Genomic DNA, 22,864 nt, shown 5'->3' on the forward strand with positions numbered 1-22,864 from the left:
CCCTGTCTCCTGGGGATGTTGTGGGGATCAGTATACTAAATACCATAAGGCACTCTGATACTACCAGAGGGAGGGGCAAAAGCACTGAATTGCCATAAAGACCCAGAAAGAATTGTAAAACTCTAGGAAAAAAAAAAAAACTTTAAAAAAAAACCCCAGCCAGTCCATTGGGACGCAGTGTTAAATACACTGTCACTCACCCCCAGCGCGGTTTTCCCTTTTCTGCACGTGCTCTTCCACGCGTTGCCACTGCTTTTGCAATTCAAGCCTGCGACGTGTATAAACCGGGACTATTGCAGCACACGCAAGCGCTGGAGTTTGGACCGTGTGTTTTCCTTCACAGAGCACCGCCGCCTTGGCGCTAGGAACCTTGTAAGTGATGTGTTTTGCGAAAATAAATAAATAAAGGAGCAAATGAAAATGTCATATACATAAATATGCCACAATAAGTTTAGTCTTTGGATCAAAGTACTCAAAACGAGACAGCTTTGGAACAGAAAGGTAGGAATCAAAATTACACATCCCTGCGTATCAGCTCGGATGCCAGCTGTTTAACTGAGGCGTACATACCGTGGCTGATTAAATGAAAACATTTTAACAGCTGTCTAAAAAAGTAAAACCCTCTCCCCATCTTCCCAGGACTGCCTGGTGCACCATCCCCACGGGCTGCCCAGGGGAGCAGCCGCTTGGCTCCAGCCCGCGCCTGCCCCGTCTCCACTCATCAGCACGTGTGCGGGGGCCACCGGGCACACAGGGCTGCGCTGGGCTCGTCCAAAGGACAAGCAGTAAGAGCCTTGGCAAGGTCCGGACCTCACCGAGTCTTGGTGCCATTGACTCGCAAACCTGCATCTGGGCAAGAGCCCATCGGCTGGCTGGCTCTAATCCAGACTATTCAATGAGTTAAAAGTAATGCTGGCTAATTCAGGGGGACAAAGCGGCTCAGCAGGTTGAGGGGAGAGGCGCTGGCTTTCATATCCAAGCCAAACACAGCCCGACCTCCCCAGAGGGGAAGGGGCTTTATGGAAGAGAAAAAGCTTTAGGTAGGTGGTGGGTCTCTGGTGGCTGCATCCCTGTCAGTCTGCAGAACCAGCTGGGAACCGTTCTCCAGCCCTGGGGCCAAGCAGCACTGCATGACTGCTAATTCCCCTCCTCTCTTCCCCTACCTCCCCAAAACTGTGTGGGCGCAACTGAACTGCCTGTTTGGAGCAGATACTGTCCCCAGCCCATGGCCAAGCATCACCTGGGAGGGTGTTTATCAGCTCTGGCCAGCATGGCAGAGGCAGAGCCATCTGTGGCCAGGCTGGTGCCCCCATCCTGCTTCGCTTCCTGGCGTAGGCACAGCCAGGAGGTGCTGACCTGCGATGCTAGCCTGGGCTCTGGGGGGGCTGCACTAGATGGCCTCCCGGGATCCCGTCTCCTCAGCTATACTGGGGGGATGGTGATACTCTTCTTGTAGCACAGGCGTTGCCACAAGCCCCAGCGCTGGGTTTTAATAGTGTCCTCAGCAGGGCCGGCAGCAATCATGCAGCCTGGGCTGCATCGGCCATCACCCCTCTCCGAACGCAACTGCCTCGGCCGTGGGAGGTGAGTGTTTCCCCAGCCTTCCTGAGCAGACAGGGATTAACCTGGGCAGAGAGACAGAGGCTGGACACGTCACCCATCCACCACCCCCAGCCCACTGCTGACATCCACCTTGTATCTGCCTATTGATGGAAGCTGAAACGAAGAGTGGTTTAAATTGCCATCAGGTGGGAGGGTAACAGGGAGCCAGCAGCCACCCCAGCCGTCACGGGTGAGCTGCGTCAATTAGCAAGGGGATCCTAGCTGGGCCTCCACCACGGCGATGCCCCTCCTCTGTGAGGAAGGGCCAGTGGGAAAGGTTTGTGGGCATCTTCACGTAAGGTATTTAAGTACAAGAAACTTGGGAGAGTTATGTATCGAGGTGCCAGGCATGTCCATTCACAGCCATTTTTAAAGATGCTGCATTTTAAGAATGTATTCTTAAAGAATCTGTATTTCTAAAATGAAGAGCAATCAGGAAAGAAATTTTACAACTCAGGATGTAAAAACAATTTCAAAAGGTGACACCTTTTCCTTTTTTTTTGCATAGCATCTGTTGTGTGTAAGTGTGTGTGTGTTTGTGTGCACCTGTGGGATGGAGGCTTTTATTATGCTCAGGTTTGCACAAGCCCTCCTCATCACGTCCTTCTTTGGCCCGTTGGGCTTCATGTTGCTGCCCAGCAGGCACTGCCATGCATGTCGCTGCCAGAAGCCCCCCCCAAGAGTCACAGCCATTACCAGCGTGGGAATGGGACCTGGACATGGCTCATTCACTACTGCACACCCACCATTTCTGCCCACGAAATAAGGCAAGAAACTGAACTGCTTTTCACTCGCTTAAAAACTGTAACTGCTGCTGCCATAAAATGTTGTCATCATTTAACATGCGACTTTTCCATGGCTTTTCCTCCCCATCTGTCATGAGCTGACTTGCCCAGCTATGTTTGACGCAATGGTTTTTAATGGCTTTATTAAATACAGACAAAGCTGTGTTCCTGTAAAATGCTCCCCCAAAAACGTATGTTCTCCACATTAAGTTTATCCCACCTACTTCCATAGCTTTCCCTCCAAAATAATGTGGTGCCAAGGGCAAGAGAAAAGCTCTGAGGGTTTCAAGTGAGCAGATGGGTAAGAAAGGGCTTTCCACCATGCAATGAGCCCTTCTCAAATCCAGCAGGCCACACACATGCGCCCACGCACACCCTGAGAGGACTCGATCCCCAAATGCCACACGCATACGGACAAGGAAGATACATGCCAGACACATGCACAGCAACGTGCCGCTATGCTGCATCTCCTGTATGTTCCTGGTGGCAATAACTATGAGCGCATCTGCAAGTACAATTCAACACGTCAACCTCAGGCCTTCTGGCGGCTCTTTGTGCCTCATGTTTGCCTACCGGGGGTGATGCTTTTGCTCATCGTCGTAACGATATTTTCCTCTTCCTCTGCCCAGAGAGCATCTGGGACCAGTATAGTGGCGGTGGCTCTACGAGGGGGCTCACGTTGCTGGCAATGACCCTGCCACCTGCAGAAGATGTGTCCAGCTCTTCAGGAGCAGCCCTCTCTCGTGTGGGGGCCAGGGCTGCATGCACCCTGCCCCGCACAGATGGGGGTCCCCCCCGGGCTCGCTGCCCAAGAGGTGGGGAGGGCTGGATGCAGCCGTGTGGCTGCTGACACACCGCTCTCCTGGCTGGAGAGGAGAGAAACGTTCCCACGGGTGTCAGTGTGTCCCTGGGACCGTGCGGTGAGGTGAATACCCGTTTGATGCAGGCCTGTGCGGAAAGCCGGTTGGAGCCCCTGTGGGGGCGTTTGTGCCGGGGTTTGCCGGGCTGCAGCGGGGTTTGAAAGGCTGCTGATACCTGCACCCGCCGCGTCCCCCCCGCAGCCCCCTCTGCCCTGGCCCCTGACCCCTACGCTCTGGGGGGTTCCGGGGGCAAAGGGGCCTTTCCGATGCGTGGTGAGAGTCCCCTCCTGCAGAAGGGGATTGCCGGCGCCAGTTGCCCCGGCCTCGGGGCGGGCGCTGCGGGGCTCCGTGTCCCTTCCCTGGGGGGCGCCGGCCCCGCCGCACGGCTGTCACCGCCGCCTCCTCCTCGTTATTTACATCCGTCTTTAGCAGTCTAATTACCCGCTTTATTGCTTTCGCCCGGGGGAAGCCCGGGGACGGCGGCGCAGGGAAGGACCCTCTCCGCAAGCCCCCGCCGCGCTCCGCTTCGCTCCGCTCCGCTCCGCACCGCCCGGGGGGGGCGGGGGGGGAACAGCTCAGCCGGGACTTCCCCCTCACCGCCTGGTTTTCAGCAGGATTTCGGACGGGGAGGGGCGGAGCAGGTCTCCGGAGGCGGCCGGGACCCGCCGCCGCGCAGGGCCGGCGGGCCGAGGGAGCCCCCGGGGGGGGGCCGGCGGGGCGCTCCCCGGCAGCCCGCCCTCATGGGGCGGCTTCATCGTGTCGCGCCAACGCGATCTGCACCAGCGGAGGAAAAAAACCGACAGAATAGATGGATTTTCAGCCAAGCAGCGGAGGTAATTTATTGGCCTTTATGCTCTTCCGATGGAGTGGGGGAGAGACGGCGGAATCGTGCCTGCACATCATTAAGCGGGTTTACTCCGCCTCAGCCAAAAGAGGTTCCCCCCCAGCCCCCCGCTGCCGGGGGATCCCCCGCGCCCCGGCCCGAGCACGGAGGCGAGCCCCGGGCCGCCCCCGTCCAGGGCCCGGCGCCACGGTGAGGGGCCGTCGCGCCGGGGTGCCGCTCCCGCAGCCCCGGGGGGAGCCCCAGCCTCTCCCCGCTCCCCCAGGTTGTCCGCGGCGCACTTGCTCTTCCAAACTCATCTAAATTACATCAATAACAGAGCGCACTCTTTAATGAGCTCTCAACTTTAAAGACTTGAAGGATATTAACAAGCCGCTTGACAAATGGTGCTTAGAAGCACATTAAAGACGCTGCTAATGGAGCGCATAATGACGGCTAATTTTCGATCAGATATAAATTAGAGCCCCAACAGTTATTTGCCTTAAGGACTTTATGTAAATGATCCTGTTCTGTATAAACGGGGCGGCGAGCCCAGCCGAGCCCCGCCGCGCTGGTGAGCGCTGCCGCAGCCGGACGGGGCGCGCAGCCCCCAGCCCCGCCCGCCGCGGAAACACCGCGGGGCTGCGCGGGGCGCCCCGCCTGCTCCTGCCCCCCACCGGCACCGGCCCCACCGCCCCCCCCTCCCGCCCCACGGGCGCCCGGCGGCCAAGCGAGTTTGCTGGGGGGGTGGGGGGGGAGGAGGAGGCCGAAGGCTCGTCCCGCTCCGGGGCTGGTTGCGGAGGGGAGAGGGCGGGTGTGCCCGCCGGTGAGGACGGTGCCAAACGCCCACGGGGGTTGGGGCCGGCCCAGTCCGCCCCGGCCGGGCGGCGCTGCGCCCCGCGGCCTCCGCGGCCGCGGAGGGCTGGGGCAGGGGCAGGGCCGAGGCGGGGGCCCAGCTGCGAAGCCGGCTCCCGCACACACACACGCTCCCGGGGCCGCCCCAGCTGCCGCCCGGAGCTCCTGCAAGCGCCCTTTTTCTTCTTCCGTTGTTTCGGTTTGGGGGTTGCGTTGAGTTTTGGGGCAGGTTTTCGGGTTTTCTTTGTTTATCTTTTTTTCTTGCTTTTAATTTTTTTTGGCAACAAGTGCCAGCTGGGGGCCCGGCCCCGGGACAGGGAAGGCGTGACCCGACCCACCCCAGCACAGCGGCCGCGGCCCCTGCCCGCCCGCCCGCCCGCCCGCCCGCAGGCCGGCCCTGCCTCTGGCACGGAGGAGCCGTGTGAGCAGGTCAGCGCCGCCCCCGCCGCGGGAAGGGGGGCCCGGCTGTCTGTGGGAGCCCGCGGAGTTTTCCTGGGGATTTTTTTGGCTGGTGGGTTGGGATTATTTCTCTTTCCTCACCGCCCCGCTTACTTGCGGGGTGTCCTCCTCCCTCCAAAACCCGCATTTACCTTTGCGGGGCGCGCCGAGCCGCAGCCGCGGGGCAGGTTCCCCTCCTGCGCCGCCGGGCTCCGGGCTCCCTCCTCCGAGAGGGCCCGGGGGTCTCACCTGCCGAAATAACAATAACAATAAAGGGGGGAGGGAGGGGAGTGTTGTCCCCCCGTCCTACCCCCCCTCGGTTGCCGCGCCGGGACCGCAAACCCACCGGGCTTCCCTGGGAGCAGGGCGGCTGCTGGGGTCTGCCACCGCCGCGCCAAGGGGGGCACCCGCCGGCCGGGGGGCGGGCTCCCCCCCCCCGGGCCCCCCCCCGAGAGGGGATTTCGGGAGAAAAAACGGCGGCCCCCCCATTCTCCCCCGCGCCTCCCCGTGCAGCGACCCGCGGGCCGGGGCGCGCTGCCACCCGCCGGGCTCGGCCCCGCCGGGGCGGGACGGGGCGCGGGAGTTGCGCGGGCGCGGAGGACCCCGCCGGCGGCCGTACTCACCCGGGCGGCCCCGGGGCTGCGCCTCCCGCTCCGCGCTCTCTGCCCCGATCCATCGATTTGTTCCTGGAAAAACGCGGCGCATTCTTATAGCAGCTACGAGCAATTAATATTGCATTAACCCTATTTTAAAAAAAAAAAAAAAGGAAGGGAAAAATCCGCACCCTATCAAAGGCATCTATTATTAACGCGAGTGTAATTGGAGACCCGAGACGTGGGTGTGTGCGTGTGTCGTGGGGCAAGGCAGGCAAACACAGGCGTGACGGTGTGGCGGGAACGAAGCGGAGCCGAGGGTGGCTAATATTTAATTTCAGGTCTGTGGTTTTCTAATTCGAGATTAAAAGCAGTCACGTCTTTGAAGCCAGACACTTGGTGTAAATGTACAGTTAAAATATTCTATTCCACAGTCCCCAGACAGAGCTCTGCTACTCCCAGGCTTCATTAAATTTTAATTATCATCCCAGACTGAAGCAAGGGAAGAGGGGGAAGACTGTCCACCTAATTGCAACTGATAAAGGCAAAGAAGCCTAGATCTTTTTCCTCACCGTGCAGGCACAGCAGTTGTTGTTGTTGTTTTAATGCGGGCAAAGCCCGGCGAGGGCAGCGTGAGCGTCTCCACCTATAGATCTGCTGTTTACAAAAGATGCACGTGAAGGAAAGCCGGGAAGTGATGTTGGGGGGGGGGGGGGGGGGGGGAACACGACACATTAGCTCTCGGGGAGATCTGGCGAAAGATCAACGGAAGAGACAGGGACCCTCGTTAGGGCTCGGCAGCTTATTGTCTCCCAAAACAAAGCGCGCCGGTGCCTCAGACCTTCCCGGCCCGGGCGGCGGTGCCGGGCGGCAGCAGAGGGGCTGCCCGGGTGCCCGCCCCGGGTCTCTCGGAGCCCAGGAGCCTCTGCCCGCTCCTCTTCTCCCACCCACCCCCCCCGCTCTTTCGTGCCCTTTCGTTTGTTAATAATCTGCATGTGTGGGACAGGCAGGTACGGGGAGAAGTCGACTAACTGCCCCAGGTTTTTAATTCGGGAAACTAGAGAGCAGTCTATCTCCCGGCAGTAAAAGGTAAAAACTGAAACCCACCGCGTTTGCTTTCTAAGCAGCTTCCTATTATCACATCGCCACTTAATTTTATTTCCATTCTCTCCAAGTTAAATAGGAAGCCGAGCTCACAGGGGAGCTGCCATGTGCCTACAGACTGGGGATGTCAAGCAGAGAGACTCACTGTGCAAAGTTAATTTCAATTCCCGAGGAGGATTTCACATTCTCGCTCGCTCTGACCCACAGTAATTAGCTGAGATAACTAATGATTACTTACTTATTCCTTGTAATTATCTGGATTTAATAATTCGCTGTGTAATTTATTAATTCGCCCGTAATAGCCTTTAAGTGAACGGCTCATTTAAGAGGGCGAAGCGGCCGTTCAGGGGCTGTTCGCCGCCCGCTGCCCGCGCCTGCTAAGGGTTCTGGGGGGCTCTCTGCTGCTTTCAGGGGTCCGACTGGCCCCTGCCCCCGCCGGGCCGGCTCGCCCCGGCCCCCCGACCCGCCGCTTTCCGCCCCCTTTCTGACACACACACACCCCCCCCCCGCCTCTTAAAATGACCCCCCGCGCCCGCGGAGGTTGCGCGGCAGCCCAGCCCTCGGCGGGGGGGGGGGAGGGGGCAGGGAAGCATTTTCCCCCCGCTGCCCACGCCGGGGGAGGTCTCGGCGGGGAGCGCAGCCCCGGCGGTTGCCCGGTCGGCGGGGCGCGCAGGGGCGCGCAGGGGCGCGCGGGCTCGGCGCAAGGACAGCGCCACCCCGTCCCAAATTGCCGCCCCGTACCTGCAGCCCCGGCGGCGGCTGAAGGAGAAGACAAGCCGGGCTGCGCCCCCGCGGGAGTCCTGCGCGCCCGCGGGATCGTACAGTACCGTTGCGGTAGCAATGACGGTAACGACAGCGACAAGCGCCGGCCATGCCGGGGCCGCGGAGGGCCGGGAGGGGGGGGAGACCTGTGCCGGCCGGGCCGGGGGGGACGAGGCGCTGCCCCCGCGCCCCTCCGCGCCCGCGGAGCCACCGCCCCGGCCGGGGCAGGCCGGCACCCTCGGAGTGCCCGGGCGGCTTTGAAGATGCAGCTGGAGCTGGTGGCTGGGCGGAAATATGAATATTTAATAGCGGCTCGTGTATGATCTCCTCTCCCCCCTCCCCGCCCGCCGCCGTCGGGTTTCCCCGGCTTTTGTGAGCGCCACGCGGGGAAATCACTTTTTTCTCCCCCCCCCCCCCCTTTTTTTTGTTTTGTTTTTGTTTTTGTTGCGCGTGTGCCTGCGTGGCACCTTTGACTCCCCGCGCCGGGAGGGAGAGCGGCTCGGGTAGCGGGGGCTCGGCGTGGGCCCCCCCCCGCCCCCCGCACAATCACAGCCACGCACACGCTCACCCGCGACAGGCGCTCGGCGGGCGGGGCGGGGCGCGGAGCGGAGCGGAGCTGTCCGTGGTGCTGCCGCCGGCAGCGCCGGCACCCCCCGGGCCGCCCCCCGCCTCCCCGCCCCGGGGGGGCCGCAGCCGGCCCCCCCCCCCCCCCCCCCCCCCCCGCTCGCAGGCAGCGCCGCACGCCGGGCAGCGCCGCGCTGGTGCGGGCGGGGGGGGGGGGGGGGGAGCAAAACCCCCTCCTGGCCGCGGGGTTTGAGCGAATCCCGCGCCCCGGAGGCGGCGTTGAGCTCGGGCAGAGATTTGCGGTGGAAAACAAGAAGCAGCAAACGCGCTTTGCCAATAAAACGTTAAAATCCTTTTTTCTTTTTTTTTAATGAAAGACGATTTAACAACATTTAAAAATAACTTAGTACATTACTAGAATAAATAAACCTCCTATTAACCAAAAAAACCCAACGAAATCGGATCATGTACAGAACTTAAGACTTCAAACAGTCTCGGATAGAACAGCGATACAGCGGAATCTGTAAGAATATATCTATATGTGCGTCAACGCCAATGAAATATTTACAATACATACAGGTACCCGACCGAGTACCCTCGTTTTATTGTTGTTGTTCCAAAAGAGATGTACCAAACCATTTGTGAATTTACAAGCAGTGCAGCCTCGCTCGCTCGCTCCCTTTCCTACAAATTTAAATTTGGCTTTTCTACAAACAGACCTCCAACAGGGACTTTCCTCCGTGGGAAAGTATTGCGATTAAAGGTAATAAATAACCGACCGACCAAATAAATAAATAAATAAGCAATCGGATAGACAGCTAGATAGATAGATAAATAACCGAGCCGGTCTGAACACCGTCGCGATACAGCTTCGAAATCGAGAAAGACGGATATTGTGCTGGCAAGAAACCCGAAGCGACAAATCCCCCCCACGCTGTCACCTACGCGGCCACGTCCTTTCTCGCTTCGGGAGCAACGTGTCGTGGGGACAATATGGGAATCCCCATTAAATATGTAACGCGGTAAACAAATACCTCGGACAGTGAATCAGGCTACACAAATAATGTAGGACATCTACTATAGGGTGCCGACGCCGTACGAATAAGAATACTCGCCAGAGAAATACCTTAGGTTCAGGTGACAATTTACAGATGGCCAAAAGGGACGTTGAGAAGAAGAAGAGAAAAGCTCACGTTCATAAATCCTACCAACACAAAATATTTGATTCTCACTATCCATTTTTTTTTACTTTTATCAAGACTTAGATTAAAGAGGTGTAATTAATTAGAATGAGCACAAAATGAAGTTGCTAGAGAGATAAATTAATAATTTACAAGGGGTTGTTTGGCAGTAATCTAATAATAGCTTTTGAAGACCAGTGAACACAGCAGGATCAGCTCTTTCCCTAAGCGTTATAACTTCAGAGAAGGAAAAGGATAATAACCACAGTAAAAATATATATATATTTATATATTTATAATACGCAGTGTAAATGCAGAAAAACCTGCCATCTGTTTTTTTTTTTTTAAATCATTATTATTATTATTTAAATCAAAATACTTTTGAGACGTCTCTCGCGGCGCAAGCCTCAACTCTAGATTCAAGTTTGGGTCCCGAGAAAGCCATGACATGGCGGCCACACCGCTGCGAAGGGCACCTTTCGCGCTTGCACCCAGGCGAGGTCTGTTAAGAATAAAAACCAGCGGTACTTGCCGGGGCGGGTCCGGGCGGCGGCTCCGCGGGGAAGTTCCCCCGAAAGTTGGGCGCGGGGCGGGCGGCGGGGTGGGCTGGGGGCGGTGGGGCGGGTTGGTTTTTTTTTTTCCTCCTTTCCTTTTTTTTGTGTTGCTGTTGTTTATTTAATTTTAATTTTAATTTTTTTTTTTTTTTTTTTTTTACGACGGTGCTGCTGCTGACTCTCCTCCGCTGCCGGCTCAGATGCCGGCCGAGTACTTCATGCGCTTCTGCTTCTGGCGCTGGTTGCAGAACCAGACGCGGACCACGTTCTTCTTGAGGTCCAGCTTCTCGGCGATGGCGGCGATCTTCTCGGAGGAGGGCCGGGGCTGGAGGGCGAAGTAGGCCTCCAGCGAGCGCTTCTCGGGGGCGGCGATGGAGGTCCGCTTGCGCTTCTTCTCCGCGCCGCTGAAGAGCTCGGGCTTGGCCAGCTTCTCGCGGTGGGACTTCTCGGCCTCCTCCAGCCAGGCCTGCAGGATGGGCTTGAGGGCGATCATGTTGTTGTGGGAGAGGGTGAGGGACTCGAAGCGGCAGATGGTGCTCTGGCTGAGGGAGCCCACCCCCGGGATCTTCAGGTTGGCCAGCGCCGAGCCCACGTCGGCCTGGGTCACCCCCAGCTTGATGCGGCGCTGCTTGAAGCGCTCGGCGAAGGCCTCCAAGTCGCGGGGGTCGGCGTCCACGTCGCTCATGCAGCCCATGTGGGCCGGCAGCCCGTGGGCGTGGGCCATGCCCAGCGCCGCCGGGTGCATGGGGTTCATGCCGGCCATGTGGGGAGCGTGGCCCGGCGTGGAGACCACGGCGCCGTCGGGGGCCGCCATGGCCCCCAGCGCCAGCCCCGGCGTCAGGTGCTCCAAGAGTTCCCCCTCCAGCGCCTGGTGGGGCTGGTGGTGGTGGTGGTGGTGGTGGTGATGGTGGTGGTGGGTGCCCGACAGGGCGGACGGGTGGGAGATGGGCACCGAGGAGGAGGAGGCGGCCGAGGTGCAGGGGATGGTGTTCATGGTGTGGTAGGTGGCGTCCGGCTTGAAGGGGCTGTGGTGCGGCGGGTGGTGGTGGTGGCTCTTGCTCGGGGAGACGATGTCCACCGCTGCCAGGGCTTCGGCGCGGGCCAGCAGGCTCTCGTCCAGACCGCCGAATATATTGCTCTGCAATTGCAAATAGAAGGCACACATAACGCTCAGCAGGGAATTCGCCTCCCCGCGCACTCCGCCGTGCCACTAAAACCTTCCCAGCATGTTAAAAGAGAAATCCTGGAGAAGGGGCGGGGGGGGGGGGGGGGGGAGAGGAGAAGAGGGAGCGAGCGGGGCGAGGGAGCGGGCGCGGCGCGCAGCCGCTCGCACAGAGGCAGCCAGCGGCGGGCGGACGGGCGGACGGACGGACGGACACACGCACCAGCCGCACGCAGCATCCCAGGTCATAAAAATTAATACGGGCGGCAAGAGCCGCCGCATGCATAAGTTGGGCGAGCGCCCGGCGGCGCCGGGTGATTTGCTGCGCGGCCATGAAAAAATCATCAGGCGGATCCGTGGGGCCGCCGAGGGGCTCCCCTTAAAGCGGGGCGGCGGGCGGCGGGCACCTACCGGAGGGGCGGGCAGGCAGGCCCGCCGCATCGCCTCCGCGCCGCCGCCGCCGCCGGGGCCGGAGCCCGAGCCGGAGCCGGAGCCGCCGCTGCCGGGGCCGGAGCCGGAGCCGGGGCCGGAGCCGGAGCCGGAGCCGCGCCCGGCGGAGCCGCCGGTGCCGGTGCTGCTGGGGGAGCTGGCGGCGGGGGCGGCGGCGCCGGCGGAGGGGCAGGGCGAGGCGGTGTGCAGGGCCGAGTACTTGGTTTCGTGGAGGCCGCCGCCGCTGCCGCCGCCGTGGGGGAGGCCGAAGGGCTGCTTGCTGCTCAGGGACATCATCATGGTGCTCGCCGCCGCCGCGGCCCGGACCGCCGGCAGGCGGCCGACGGAGGAGGGCAGGGGCGCGGGGCCGGGGGCCCGGACCCCCCGGAAAAGCCACAGGAGCCCCGGCCCCCCCCGCGCCCCCACCCCCCGAAAAAAGAAAAAAAAAAAAAAAAAATCCCACTCGCCCCCCAGCCGGCTGCCCGAGCCCCGCCGGGGAGGACGCGGCCGGGAGAGGCGGCTCCGGCGAGCCGGCGATGCGCGGGGGATGCGCGGGCTGCCTCCCGCCTGCCCGCCCGCCCGCCCTCCGCCCGGGCGCTCGCCGCCGTCCGCCGCCGCCTCCGCTCCGGCGCCGGCCCTCGCCTGTCGCGAAGTGCCCTCCCCGCCGCCGCGCCGGTGGGTTTTACTCTCTCCCCTCCCTCCCCTCCCCTCTCGCCTGTCACTACAGCCCAACTCCTCGGGAAGGGCCCTCCGCGCCTGCCTCCTCGGCCCCGGCCCCCTCCTCCGCCGCTCCCTGCCCGCCCCCCGCCGCCCCCGCGCCCACGCCCACGCGTGCTCCCACACTCACCGCCGCGCCGCGCCCCGCAGCCTCCCGGAAAGGGGAGGGAAAAAGCCAAAAAAGCAAAAAAAAAAGGGGAAGCGACCCCCCCTGCCGCCCCACATCCACCCTCCATTTAAAAAAAAAAAAAATTAAAAAATAAGGAAAGAAGAGGAAAGTCCCGTCCGGGCTCACAACGAGCCCACAGCCCAAGAGTGTCCCGGGCGCTGCCCTGGCACGGCTCGCCGCTCCGGCGGGGGGCGGCGGGGGCGGCGGGGGGCGCTGGCCGCCAGGCTCTGCGCGGGGCCGCGGAGGGAAATTCAGGGAGCGGCGGCCGGGGTCTGTCCCCCATCGGCGGGGAGCCGGAGGGATCCTCCTGCAAAAGCGCACCGCTGTCCCGCCAACTTCCCCCTGCCTCTCTCTTCGAAAAAGAAGAAAAGAAAAAAAAACCCAAAACAAAACAGAGGGAGAAAAGAAATCGGGGAAAAGTCAGTTTTACTGAAGGTGGCCGCGTTTATTTCCATGAATTTCACTTTGCAGCAGGAAGGTTAAAATAAGTGCTTAGGTGTTTAATTTCTCACCTAAACAGCAGACTTGGTAATTTTAAGGGAAATAAAAAAAATTACATTGTATCAGCTCTCACTGTCGCCAGCTCGGAGAAATGAAATAAATCAAAGTTAAAAGCTTGAGTATCATTTAATTATGGTGCGAATAGCGCTTGGAAAGAAGTAGAACAACATCTCTAAACAAATTATGGCCGGGCCAGGAAGGAATTATTAGATTGAAATTTCATTTAGGCTCGGGAGACACAGCGCTTCAATATGTAATCTGTTATGCCTCATCTGATTTGTATGCTTAATTCAGCTTGACGAATTTATTAGTTTTCATAATAGTAAAAAAATTGAGCAGCACTATGGGCTAATGCATTGTGTGTACTATAAATTGTATGTCACCGTTGAAAGGCTGAAGTCTATAGAAATCTTTTATTAATGACAACATAGGAAAGAGGATTTTCTTGCAAGCCTTTAAGGAGTTCATGCCAAACCTCCGCGCTTCGTGTCTCAGTAGGCTATTAACATATCGTCATACTAATTAGGCTACTTCATGAGTGATATAATTTCAAACTTTAAATTATGTTCTAATTAACAAGGGTTGTCCAATTTGCTTAATCTTCAAAAGGCTTTTGGCTCGTCTAATTAGTCTAAGGCATCGAGCATCTCCAACGCCCGAGAAAAAGCCATCGATAATATTTTTGCCTGTTTGCAGTAAATCCCGGGCAGGGCCCACGCGAGGCGCGGCCCACCCGCGGCGGGCAGCGGCTGGCGGGGAGGCAGCTGTCCCTCCGCCCCCCGCCGCCGGAGTCCCTGCAGCGCGCCGGGCCGCTCCTGCGCCCCCGCCTCCGCCTCCCCGGCAGCCGCCGCCACCCTTCGCGCTTCAGCACGGGCGTGCCAGGAGGTGTGCGGGCAAGTGAGGAAAATCTCCCGCTTGCTGGGGAAAGAAAGAAAGAAAGAAATAAGAAAAAAAAAAGAAGAAGAAGAAGAAGAAGAAGAAAATACCTCGTTGGCGCTGGGAAGTCCGAGGGAAGCCAGCCCGCCGGGTGCGCGGAGCCGCGGAAGGGGCTTTGCCCGCCCGGCTCTCCGGCTGAACTTTGGCAGAGAGAAGGGCGAGGAGAAAACCTCTCCACGCTATACGTTTAACCCCTCCCGCACTGAGTTTAATTACTCGCAATAGTTGTTCTAATGTATGCTGTCACACGGGAGGATTGAGAATGCATATCGTTAATATGAATTAATCTTGATTTTAATAGCAACTGACAACCGATCTCCAAAACGCTGAGCGCTTATCGCCGCTCCGAACGGCCGCCACGGGGGTGCAGCGGGGTGCGGAGCAGCGCGGCGGAATAGCTGGGCAAACTTTCCTCGGTGCCGGGCCCGGGGGCTGACCCCGGGGGTCCCCGCGGAGGCCGCGCCTGCCGGTGGCTCTCCGCGCTGCAGGGACTCGCCGCCGGCCCCGGCCCCGCGCAGCGCCGCGCTGCCGCTGTACCCCGCTGCCGGCAGCGCCCTGCCCGCGGCACCGCCGCCCGGCGAACGCTGCATTTCCCTCCCCCCCCCCCCTTTTTTTTTGTTTTGTTGGTTGGGTTGGGGTTTTTTTTGGAGAGAGGCGCCGCGATGCTCAGCTGCCCCCCCCCGCCCGGTGTCGTGAGGGACGCCGGGGGGAGCGGCAGCAGGCGCGGAGCCCCCGCCGCCCCCCGGCAGCTCGCCGGCCCTCCGGGGCCGCGGGCCCTGCAGCCGGCTCTGCGCATCAGTGGGCTGCCTAAATAAAAGGAGAGCCCCCCCCCCGCCCCCTTACCCACGCCCACGCCCTGACCCACGCAGACATCTGGGGAGAAATCACTGTCGCCTCTCATGTATCCATGTTCTGATTTACGATTAAAATTTAAAGACGCGCATTCATATTTTACCGAACCTAATGCGCCCTATGAATTTTTAATCCATTAAGATGCGGGCTACACTTTGAGCAAACTCTACCTTTGTTTTGAGCGCAGGGCAGCGCCCGCCCCGGCTCTGCCGGAGGGGCGGCCCCGGTGCCCCACACCGCCCCCGGCCCCCGCCGCCTCCGGGCCGCTCCCCCGGGGCTCCGGGGGCGGAGGGCGTCCCGGCCCCGCCGCCGCGGGGGCACCGTGGGTGCGGACAGCCGCAACCCGCGGAGCCGTGGCAGCCACCGGGCCGGGACGCCCCGTCGGGGCAGCCCCGCACCCTCGGCGGCGCCTCCGCACCCCCAGCACCCTCGCTCTCCCCAGCCCGGCATCGCTGCCTGCACCGGCTCCTGCTCCCCCTCTCCCCCCCCTCCAAATCTGGTTGCGGGGCCGGTGCGTGGTGGTGGGCAGGCACCGGGGGGGGCACCCTTCGCGGCGCCCCCGCCGCCCCCCGCCGCCTGCCGGGGCGGGACGGCCCCGCCGGCCCCCGCCGGCCCCTCGGCCTCGCCGGGGCCGCGCTGCCGCCGCAAGCCAAGTCAAGTCACGAAGTCAAACTTAAAGCCCGGAACGATCAATGAAGATTTTTGCCGTCCGTGGCGCCTCGTGCTTCCTGGCACTAAAATAAATGCAAGAAATCGAAACTTAATTACTTGAAAGAAATCCAGAAATCCCTCTGCATAATTTATCCAGGCATTTTTCGTGGCGTTTGTGTTGAACGCACGCGTTTGACTCCGCACGCTCCTCTCTCCAACGCCGCTCCTCTCGGCAGGCGCGGGCGGGCGAGAAGTGGCCGGCTCGTCCCGGCGGGCCCCCGGGCCCCCCGCAGCCCCCGGACCCCTCCCGGCCGAGGGGCGAGGGGAGGAGAGGGGGTCTCCGGAGAAGACCGCGTTTCTGCTTCGGGGTCGCCCGGCGCTGAGCCCCCCCCTCGGCTGAGAGCATCTCCTGGGGCAGGGATGCGGGCAGGGTGGCGTGCGGTACCCTCTCCTCACTGCCTGCGAGGTCTGAGCCCCGAGCGAGGTGCGAGGCACATATTTTCTGATCAGGAGTGTCTGGCGTAACAACCCGAGTCTCCTAAGCGTAATGGAAAGTGCCAATAAAGTAACTCGGTTATTCTGATAAACTCTCCCCTTGTCTTTGATGACACCCCTGTGGCCTCCGCAGTCCTTCTTATGAATAGGGTATGACACCTGCTAGCTGGGGGTAGTATATTAACTGGCAATGCAGAGATGGCCTCCTCATTTGCCATCTCGCCTGGCTGATGAGACCCCGCTTGGCGAGCCTTTCGCTGAATTCATTAGGACTGGGAGTCTGCCGTCTCGGGAGCAAACTTTATCATAGACACCTCATCGAGAAGTTGAAGTAATGTTATGAAAGAATGAAAAATACATTTGGGAGCTGCCTGGAAACTGAAGTACATTTTGATTTAACTTACATTAACAGAAACCTAATGTAAAAGTGAAGGGATCTAACAAAACCATTAATAATTTAAAAATAATTACAGATAGTCTATCCTTACTATTCATAACCACTCAACATTTTAGACAAAGAAAGCTGAATATTCTTTGTGGGAGAAAGATGTGAGCAGACTGCTAAGCAGGAGCCGTCCGGCTCGCGCTGCCTCTCCTCTGCTCGCCTACATCGCACGTTCCCCACAGTACCCAGGGCACCATCCAAAAAGTACTTTTCCAGGAGGGAGGGTGAAAGCTGGCTGGAGGTGGAGGGCAGGTCCTGCCTTTGTACAGGGCTTTGTACAGGTGCTCTCACGCCTCCTTGGGCTCTCACGAAGCTCTGGCAGCCTTGGAGGCCTCAGGAATGGCCTTTTCCATCCGTAGCCTTGGTTAACACCAGTGGCAATGGTGACTCTCCTGTCCCGTGCTATTTAACGACAGCTGATATCAGCACCGTACATCATCCGCTTGGATTGCCATGGCTCTGTACAAAAGTTATTTTTAATGCATCCATTTTAATTCAAGTTTCCATCGTACGCTTCATAGCTCAAGGGTCTTGAGCATCCTGCAAGGCTGTGCTTTTGCCTGTGTTTCTGTTGGTTTGAGGCTTTTTTGAGATACGCCTGCTGTCCAAACACTGTGTAAAGTCAAAGCAGCTGGATATGAGGCAAACTTCACTGCGTTTCCTTGCAGATAAAGATAAAATCGTAAAGAGGGAAACCTAAAGTGGCTTCTAAAGGAAAAGAAATATCAGACAATACAAAGCAGGTAAGAAATTCAGGTTTAACTCTCACAGGAACCTATCTTACAAATAGCCTCACAGGTGGGATCCCTTCCTAACCGCTTCCCCAACCACTCCTTGCACTGAAAACATTAAGATCTCATGGATCATTAAAGAAAAAATCCTATAAATCACACTGTGGATGTCCTTGGGACTCTATTCTTGCTGATTTAGACAAAACCCTGGTATCTTAGATTACCCTTCATTAATTATTTTCATTAATTTCCCTTGTTATAAATGTATTATCACAAATCATATTCCAAACACATCCCCTAATTAAGCATGAAATTCCTCTCTACCTCCGTATGCCATTTAAATGGAGCAAGGAGAACGCGCATGTTCAGCACGTCGCTGCCACACAGCCAAGCCCTGTGCCCGGAGGCTGGTGGCAGGCAGTCGGTGCGACAAAAGACGGTGCTTGCATGTCAGCTATCTTTTGGGACTTGCTCTAACTCAGAGAAAATATTTCGATTTCCCATTTGGTCATCAACATGGGCATGTTCTCAGCTCAGAGCTCTTAGCCCTTCCAAATTTTCAGTGTCCTCCATCTTCTTCTGCAGTGTTTTCAAGGTAAATCTGAGTTCCTTTTCTCCCCCTTCCACCATGCGAGGTGTTGGCTGATCTCTTTATACATCCCCAGGATTCACCAGGCACCACAGAGCAGCCTTCCCTTTTCAGCCAGGAAGAAAAACTATGACAAGTGATAAGCATTGAAAAAGGTGATGTAAACCTCGTGTTTCTGAGAAGGCTGTCACCAATGGATAGATGCAATTTTAAAAATGGTTTAACAGTTGCATCACTGGATCGGCGTTTGTGCCTCAGAGCCATTAAATAGTGTGCTAAAATACTTATTTAGGTAGACAAGGTCCTGCGGCCCCACGTGAGAGGTGTATAATGTACAGCTGTGGTATTTGGTGTGCGCTGTGGCATGTTCTGTGCTTTCCACAGTCTCCATAGTTTTGGTGAGGTCTTGCATGGACTCGTCCTGCTTTGTGAATGGGTAGTGGGAAATGTCTGAGAATTGTTCTGTCTTCTCCCTTTGATCCAATGTCCACACAATCAGAGCATGGCGGGACTCGACCCTGGCTGGTGAGGAAGGCCCACTAGGACCAGCCTCTGCTAGAAATACTAGATACGTGCTGATGCATCGGTCCCTGCAGGACCAGGCACGCTAAGCTCAGACCTAGTCTACAGGCTCATCCACCTTGAAAACCAAGCTTTAATTCTCAAAAGATATACCTGGGCATAAGAGCAATGAAAATGTTTGGGGGGGACTCCACCTTATATGTGGACATAGACACTTGTCTGTTTTATTCAAGGTTAATCACAAATCCTCAACTTCCCCCCCCCCCTTCTTTTTTTTGGTTAAAATTCAGTAGGAATGCATTCCACCTTTCCTACAACCTCTGGGCACACATCAAAGCCCTTCCCTTCACACGCAGAGAATGGGCAGATATCTGCCTGGGTTCTCCTATCCCTTTTTATAAATGAAATATTGTATGTTCTGAAGACTGTTAATATAATGAAATCAAATTGTGAAATGCCTCTGCAGCTCATATCAACATTTCCTATTGGAAACAGCCTGTTAGGACTACGTTACCACGTGTCTCTCGCAGTCCTGAGACAGCAATCGAATTCCAGTGAAATCTCCTACCAAAGGCAATCAAGTCGATCAATGGGAGTTTTGCCAGTAACATCAAACCTGATTAAATGGTTCTATGTTAAGAACTGCAAATACACACATGGAGAAGAGGACGGATCAGAAAACGGAACTATGAAGATAAAGAAAAAATGCAGAAAGAAAAGAAATGATACCCAGAAAAAAAAGCAGATTAGTAATCAACTGACATATATAGCCAACCCAATACAGAGTTTAAAATGCAGACAACTCGGTTCATAGCCTGTAACACAAACTTCTGCAGAGGCATTTACTCAGAAGAACTCTGATCCACACATCCCACTTTAAATATTTCGCTGAATTGGGATGAACTAAACTTGTGCTTAACTGCTTTACTGTTTGGTTTGACGGGGGAGACCTGGGACAACCCAAAGAGGCTGTCATTTTAAAACTTTCAGATATCATCACCAAGCTGCATATGTCTGCATATGCATCTGTTGCTATGTATATATAGTAAATATAGCATCAAATCATATTTTTACTTGTTAAGCCCTTAACAGTTATGTTGCCTGGTAGGTACCCTGACATAGTGAACTTATTTGAGTCAAATGTGTTTTGTTTTTCTTGTTTAGGCCAGCATGTTTCCTTGGAGTAAGTGAATTAGCTGCTGCACACCGGTGAGACGGGGGCGACACTTTCTCACGGGTCCCAGCATGCCTGTCCTTCCCAGTGACTTGGGCTCCCAGCGTGCTTGCCTGCCTCTGAAAATGTTCCTGCTGGGTCCAGACGCTCTAGCCCAAAGTAGGCCAAAATGGTGGGGGATTTTTTTGGCGTTTTTTTGTTGTTTGTGTTGTTTTGTTTGTTTTTTTTTTGTTGGGGGGATTTTTGTGTTGTGTTTTTTTTTTTTTTAGCTTGATATAGTTTTTAATAGTGTTCGTGGATATTTTTGAATGAGGGGGTTGGGTCTGACAAAGCTTTTACAACCATTAAAACTTGTCTGCTTTAAGTGCTGACAGCTGTGGAACGGCTCTTAATGAGGAGGGGTGCACTCGGGAGTGCCCTGCCCGTGGTCCCTCCGTCTGTGCTGGTGACCGGTGGGTTGGTGGCATTGGCCGGGAGGGGCCCCGCCAGCGTCCCCACCGAGGGGAGGGGAGGGGAGGGGAGGGGATGGGATGGGATGGGGTGGGGTGGGGTGGGGTGGGGTGGGGTGCGGGTGGCTGAATTACTGCCGCCCCATCCGTATGAGTACAGCCGGGGCACCCTGGGGGGGACACGAGAGGAAATTAAGGGCAGCTTGTAGCTGCGAGGGGTTGCTCCCTTCTTTTTTTTCCCGGGAGGCGGGGGAAGCCCAGGCGGCGGGGAGATGGGCTCAGGGCCAGGATCCTCCCCCCTCTCCCCGGCTCCGGGGTGCGGCGACCCCGGGTGATGCTTTAGGGCGGCGGGGGCTGGCGGCAGCCGGAGCTCGTCCGTGTTTCCGTGGGTAAAACCGGGCTCGGGCCCTGGGGAGCCGCCGAAAGGTTGCTCCGGGAGGGATGACCCCGGGAGGCGCTTCCCGACGGCCGGGGCAGGGCCGGGGGTGCCCCGGGGCAGCCCCGGGACAGGCGGCTCCCCCCTGCTCGGCCCGGGCCCCCGGTGCCGGTTTCCAGGGAATGGGGAAAATTTCCTCTCTCTTCTCAACCAGAGCCAAAAGCAAACCCTCCTCGAGATTCCCAGCGGAGCGCTGCGACCCACCCACTGCGAGGATCGTGCGAGAGGTATGTCTTGGAACAAAATGCGGTTTATTTCTTACTTTGTCTCTCTGTTACACCTGATGTCCTTCCATGTCCCCAGTATGACATCTCATGGCACGTCATAGTATGTTGCAGCATGCTGTATTGTGATTTGTATGTAATAGTGGGCATGTTATTTTATTGGGAAAAAAAAAAAATGCCCCAAAGGCAGCAGGCATCAATCTAGAAAGAAGATGGTTCAATCTGTACCATCAATTGCTCAGAATACTTAAAAATGAACCGAAGGACCAGAAAAGCTCAGGAACCTGACAAGTAAGGGTTACGTGCTTGGAGGCCAAAGCAACTTAAGTTCATCAGTTAGCAGGGCCCAGCTGCTTTACATGCTAAAAGGTAGTATTTAGTATTTAAACAAAACAGGTGGATAGAAAGAATATCTTCTTGCAGGCAAGTGAGGGGGAGAAGGTAATGAAAAAAGTTTTGTTTTATTTGATTCAAAATTGTGCTCTGGCTGTGGGTGGGAGCCTGTGCTCAGTGGGCTGGGTGAACCCTGGCTTTGGGAAGGGACCGAGGCAGGGCTGGTTTGCAATCACGCTATTTTGGGGCCTGCTGCAAAAGTCAGAAGGCTTGTGTAGGGTTTGATTTTCAATATTCATATGGTCGTGTTCTAGCAGGGGTGAGCTCTCTGCACATGGCTGTCATTTTCACAATCTTGTAGATAAGCTGTGTCAGCACAGCCTTTATAAATCCCATTTTTACTAAAGTTTTATGATACAGCTGTAAATGTGTGCTCTGGACTGGTATCTTCCATAGAGGGTTTTAGTGAGGGATCTTATTTTTAGAGGGTTGGTGCATTTGTTTTCTATGCCTAAGATACACGATGAAAAATGTAATTTATAATGTGACATAATAAAAATGGATGATCTTTGAGGGGATAGCAGACTTACTCCTGTACCTACACAATATCTCTTTCGGTAACATTTTGATAATGATTTTTACATATGCATTATAGTGGTATGAGAAGTGGTGACAGTGTATCAGGCAGCGGTAGGAGCTGCTGTGTCAACTCTGACATTATCAAGACTGCTATTCGTGTACAAAGCAGTCAAGTTGGACAAAGAGGGAGGGAAGAAACACTCATTCAGCAAAGGTACATGGCTAGATTTTGCTTTTATTTATTCCACTTTTAGTCAGAAATAACCGAGTGAATTGGAAGCATCTTTGCTGAATTAATACATGTGTGAATGCTCTGAAAGTTTCAATGCTTTTACAAAATTAAACCAGACCTGAGAATAGCTGGGTAGCTTTCTCCTCTGAGAGTTGAGATACACCGCCTCCTGGACTGCTGTTTGGCAAGACTGCCTATTTTAAAGAGGCAGTCCAATGTTACAGCTGTTCTTAAGACGGGCTGCATTCACTGTTTGATTCTGCGTGGTATTGCCACATCTGTTTATTTCATTGTAATCATGATAGCTTGATTTGTGCGAAAAAGGTTGTTACATGTGAAGTGGTGGAAAACAACAGATCTCTGTATCTGTACGAACAGTGGCTGGTTTTCCCCTTGCTCAGGGACTTCGTGCGCTTAAGGTGCTACAGGCATCTGCAAAGCAAAAGCCATGGAAATGACAAATGAAAGCTGGGCTGGTGCATTCTTCATTATGGCAAAGCTCCTGCCAAGTCAAAGACCAGCCATCAAATGAGAGTTTCATCTGAATCCGGAGGAGAGACTTAGGCTGTACTAGTACTACTAAAATTGAAAGGCTGCCAAGTGAAATTTGCAATCCTGTTTTGGTGGGGGTTTTTTGGATTTTTTTTTTTTTTGGATTTTTTTGGTTTTGGATTTGGATTTTTTTTTTTGGTTTTGGATTTGAAATTTTTTTTTGGATTTGGATTTTTTTTTTGGTTTTGGATTTTCTGTTTTTTTTTTAATTAAATAACTGACAAACAGAGACCATAAAAACTTAGTTGCTTAGTGTATACACACAGTTACCTTTTGAGATCATCATCCCTCTTTATATTATGCAAGCAGAAATTCCTATGTATGTTTGCACTTCCCTAGTTTGTTAGCTAAGGTACATATGAATAGGACCTTAAGTACTATACTGGCACACATCAGAATATTAAGATTTCAGGTTATAGCAATTGTTCAGTTCAGGGCTATAACGTAAATTCTTGAACTGCTTCCAGTAGTAAAAGCAGGTGGAGGTTGCGGGACAACCAGGGGATCAGGCCCAGCCAGCACGGGTTCATGAGAGGCAGGTCCTGCTTGACCAACCTGATCTCCTTCT

At 56.0% G+C, this 22,864-nt stretch overlaps 1 protein-coding gene across 1 annotated transcript; it reads right to left on the reverse strand.

Annotated features, from left to right (window-relative positions):
* Positions 1–10,314: 10,314 nt before the first annotated feature.
* POU4F2 (POU class 4 homeobox 2) lies at positions 10,315–12,009 on the reverse strand. Its single transcript, XM_076337662.1, has 2 exons — positions 11,692–12,009; positions 10,315–11,256 (listed from the first exon to the last, which is right to left on the reverse strand). The coding sequence occupies exons 1-2, from the start codon at positions 12,007–12,009 to the stop codon at positions 10,315–10,317; spliced, it is 1,260 nt and encodes a 419-aa protein (XP_076193777.1).
* Positions 12,010–22,864: the final 10,855 nt, after the last annotated feature.

Source organism: Aptenodytes patagonicus, chromosome 4 (assembly GCF_965638725.1).
Source record: "Aptenodytes patagonicus chromosome 4, bAptPat1.pri.cur, whole genome shotgun sequence".
In the NCBI taxonomy this organism is placed as follows: domain Eukaryota; kingdom Metazoa; phylum Chordata; class Aves; order Sphenisciformes; family Spheniscidae; genus Aptenodytes; species Aptenodytes patagonicus.

Coding starts and splice junctions, on each gene's coding strand:
- POU4F2 (XM_076337662.1), bottom strand. CDS start 12,009: ATGATGATGTCCCTGAGCAGCAAGCAGCCCTTCGGCCTCCCCCACGGC. Junction 11,257..11,691: donor CCTGCCTGCCCGCCCCTCCG/GTAGGTGCCCGC, acceptor TTGCAATTGCAG/AGCAATATATTCGGCGGTCT.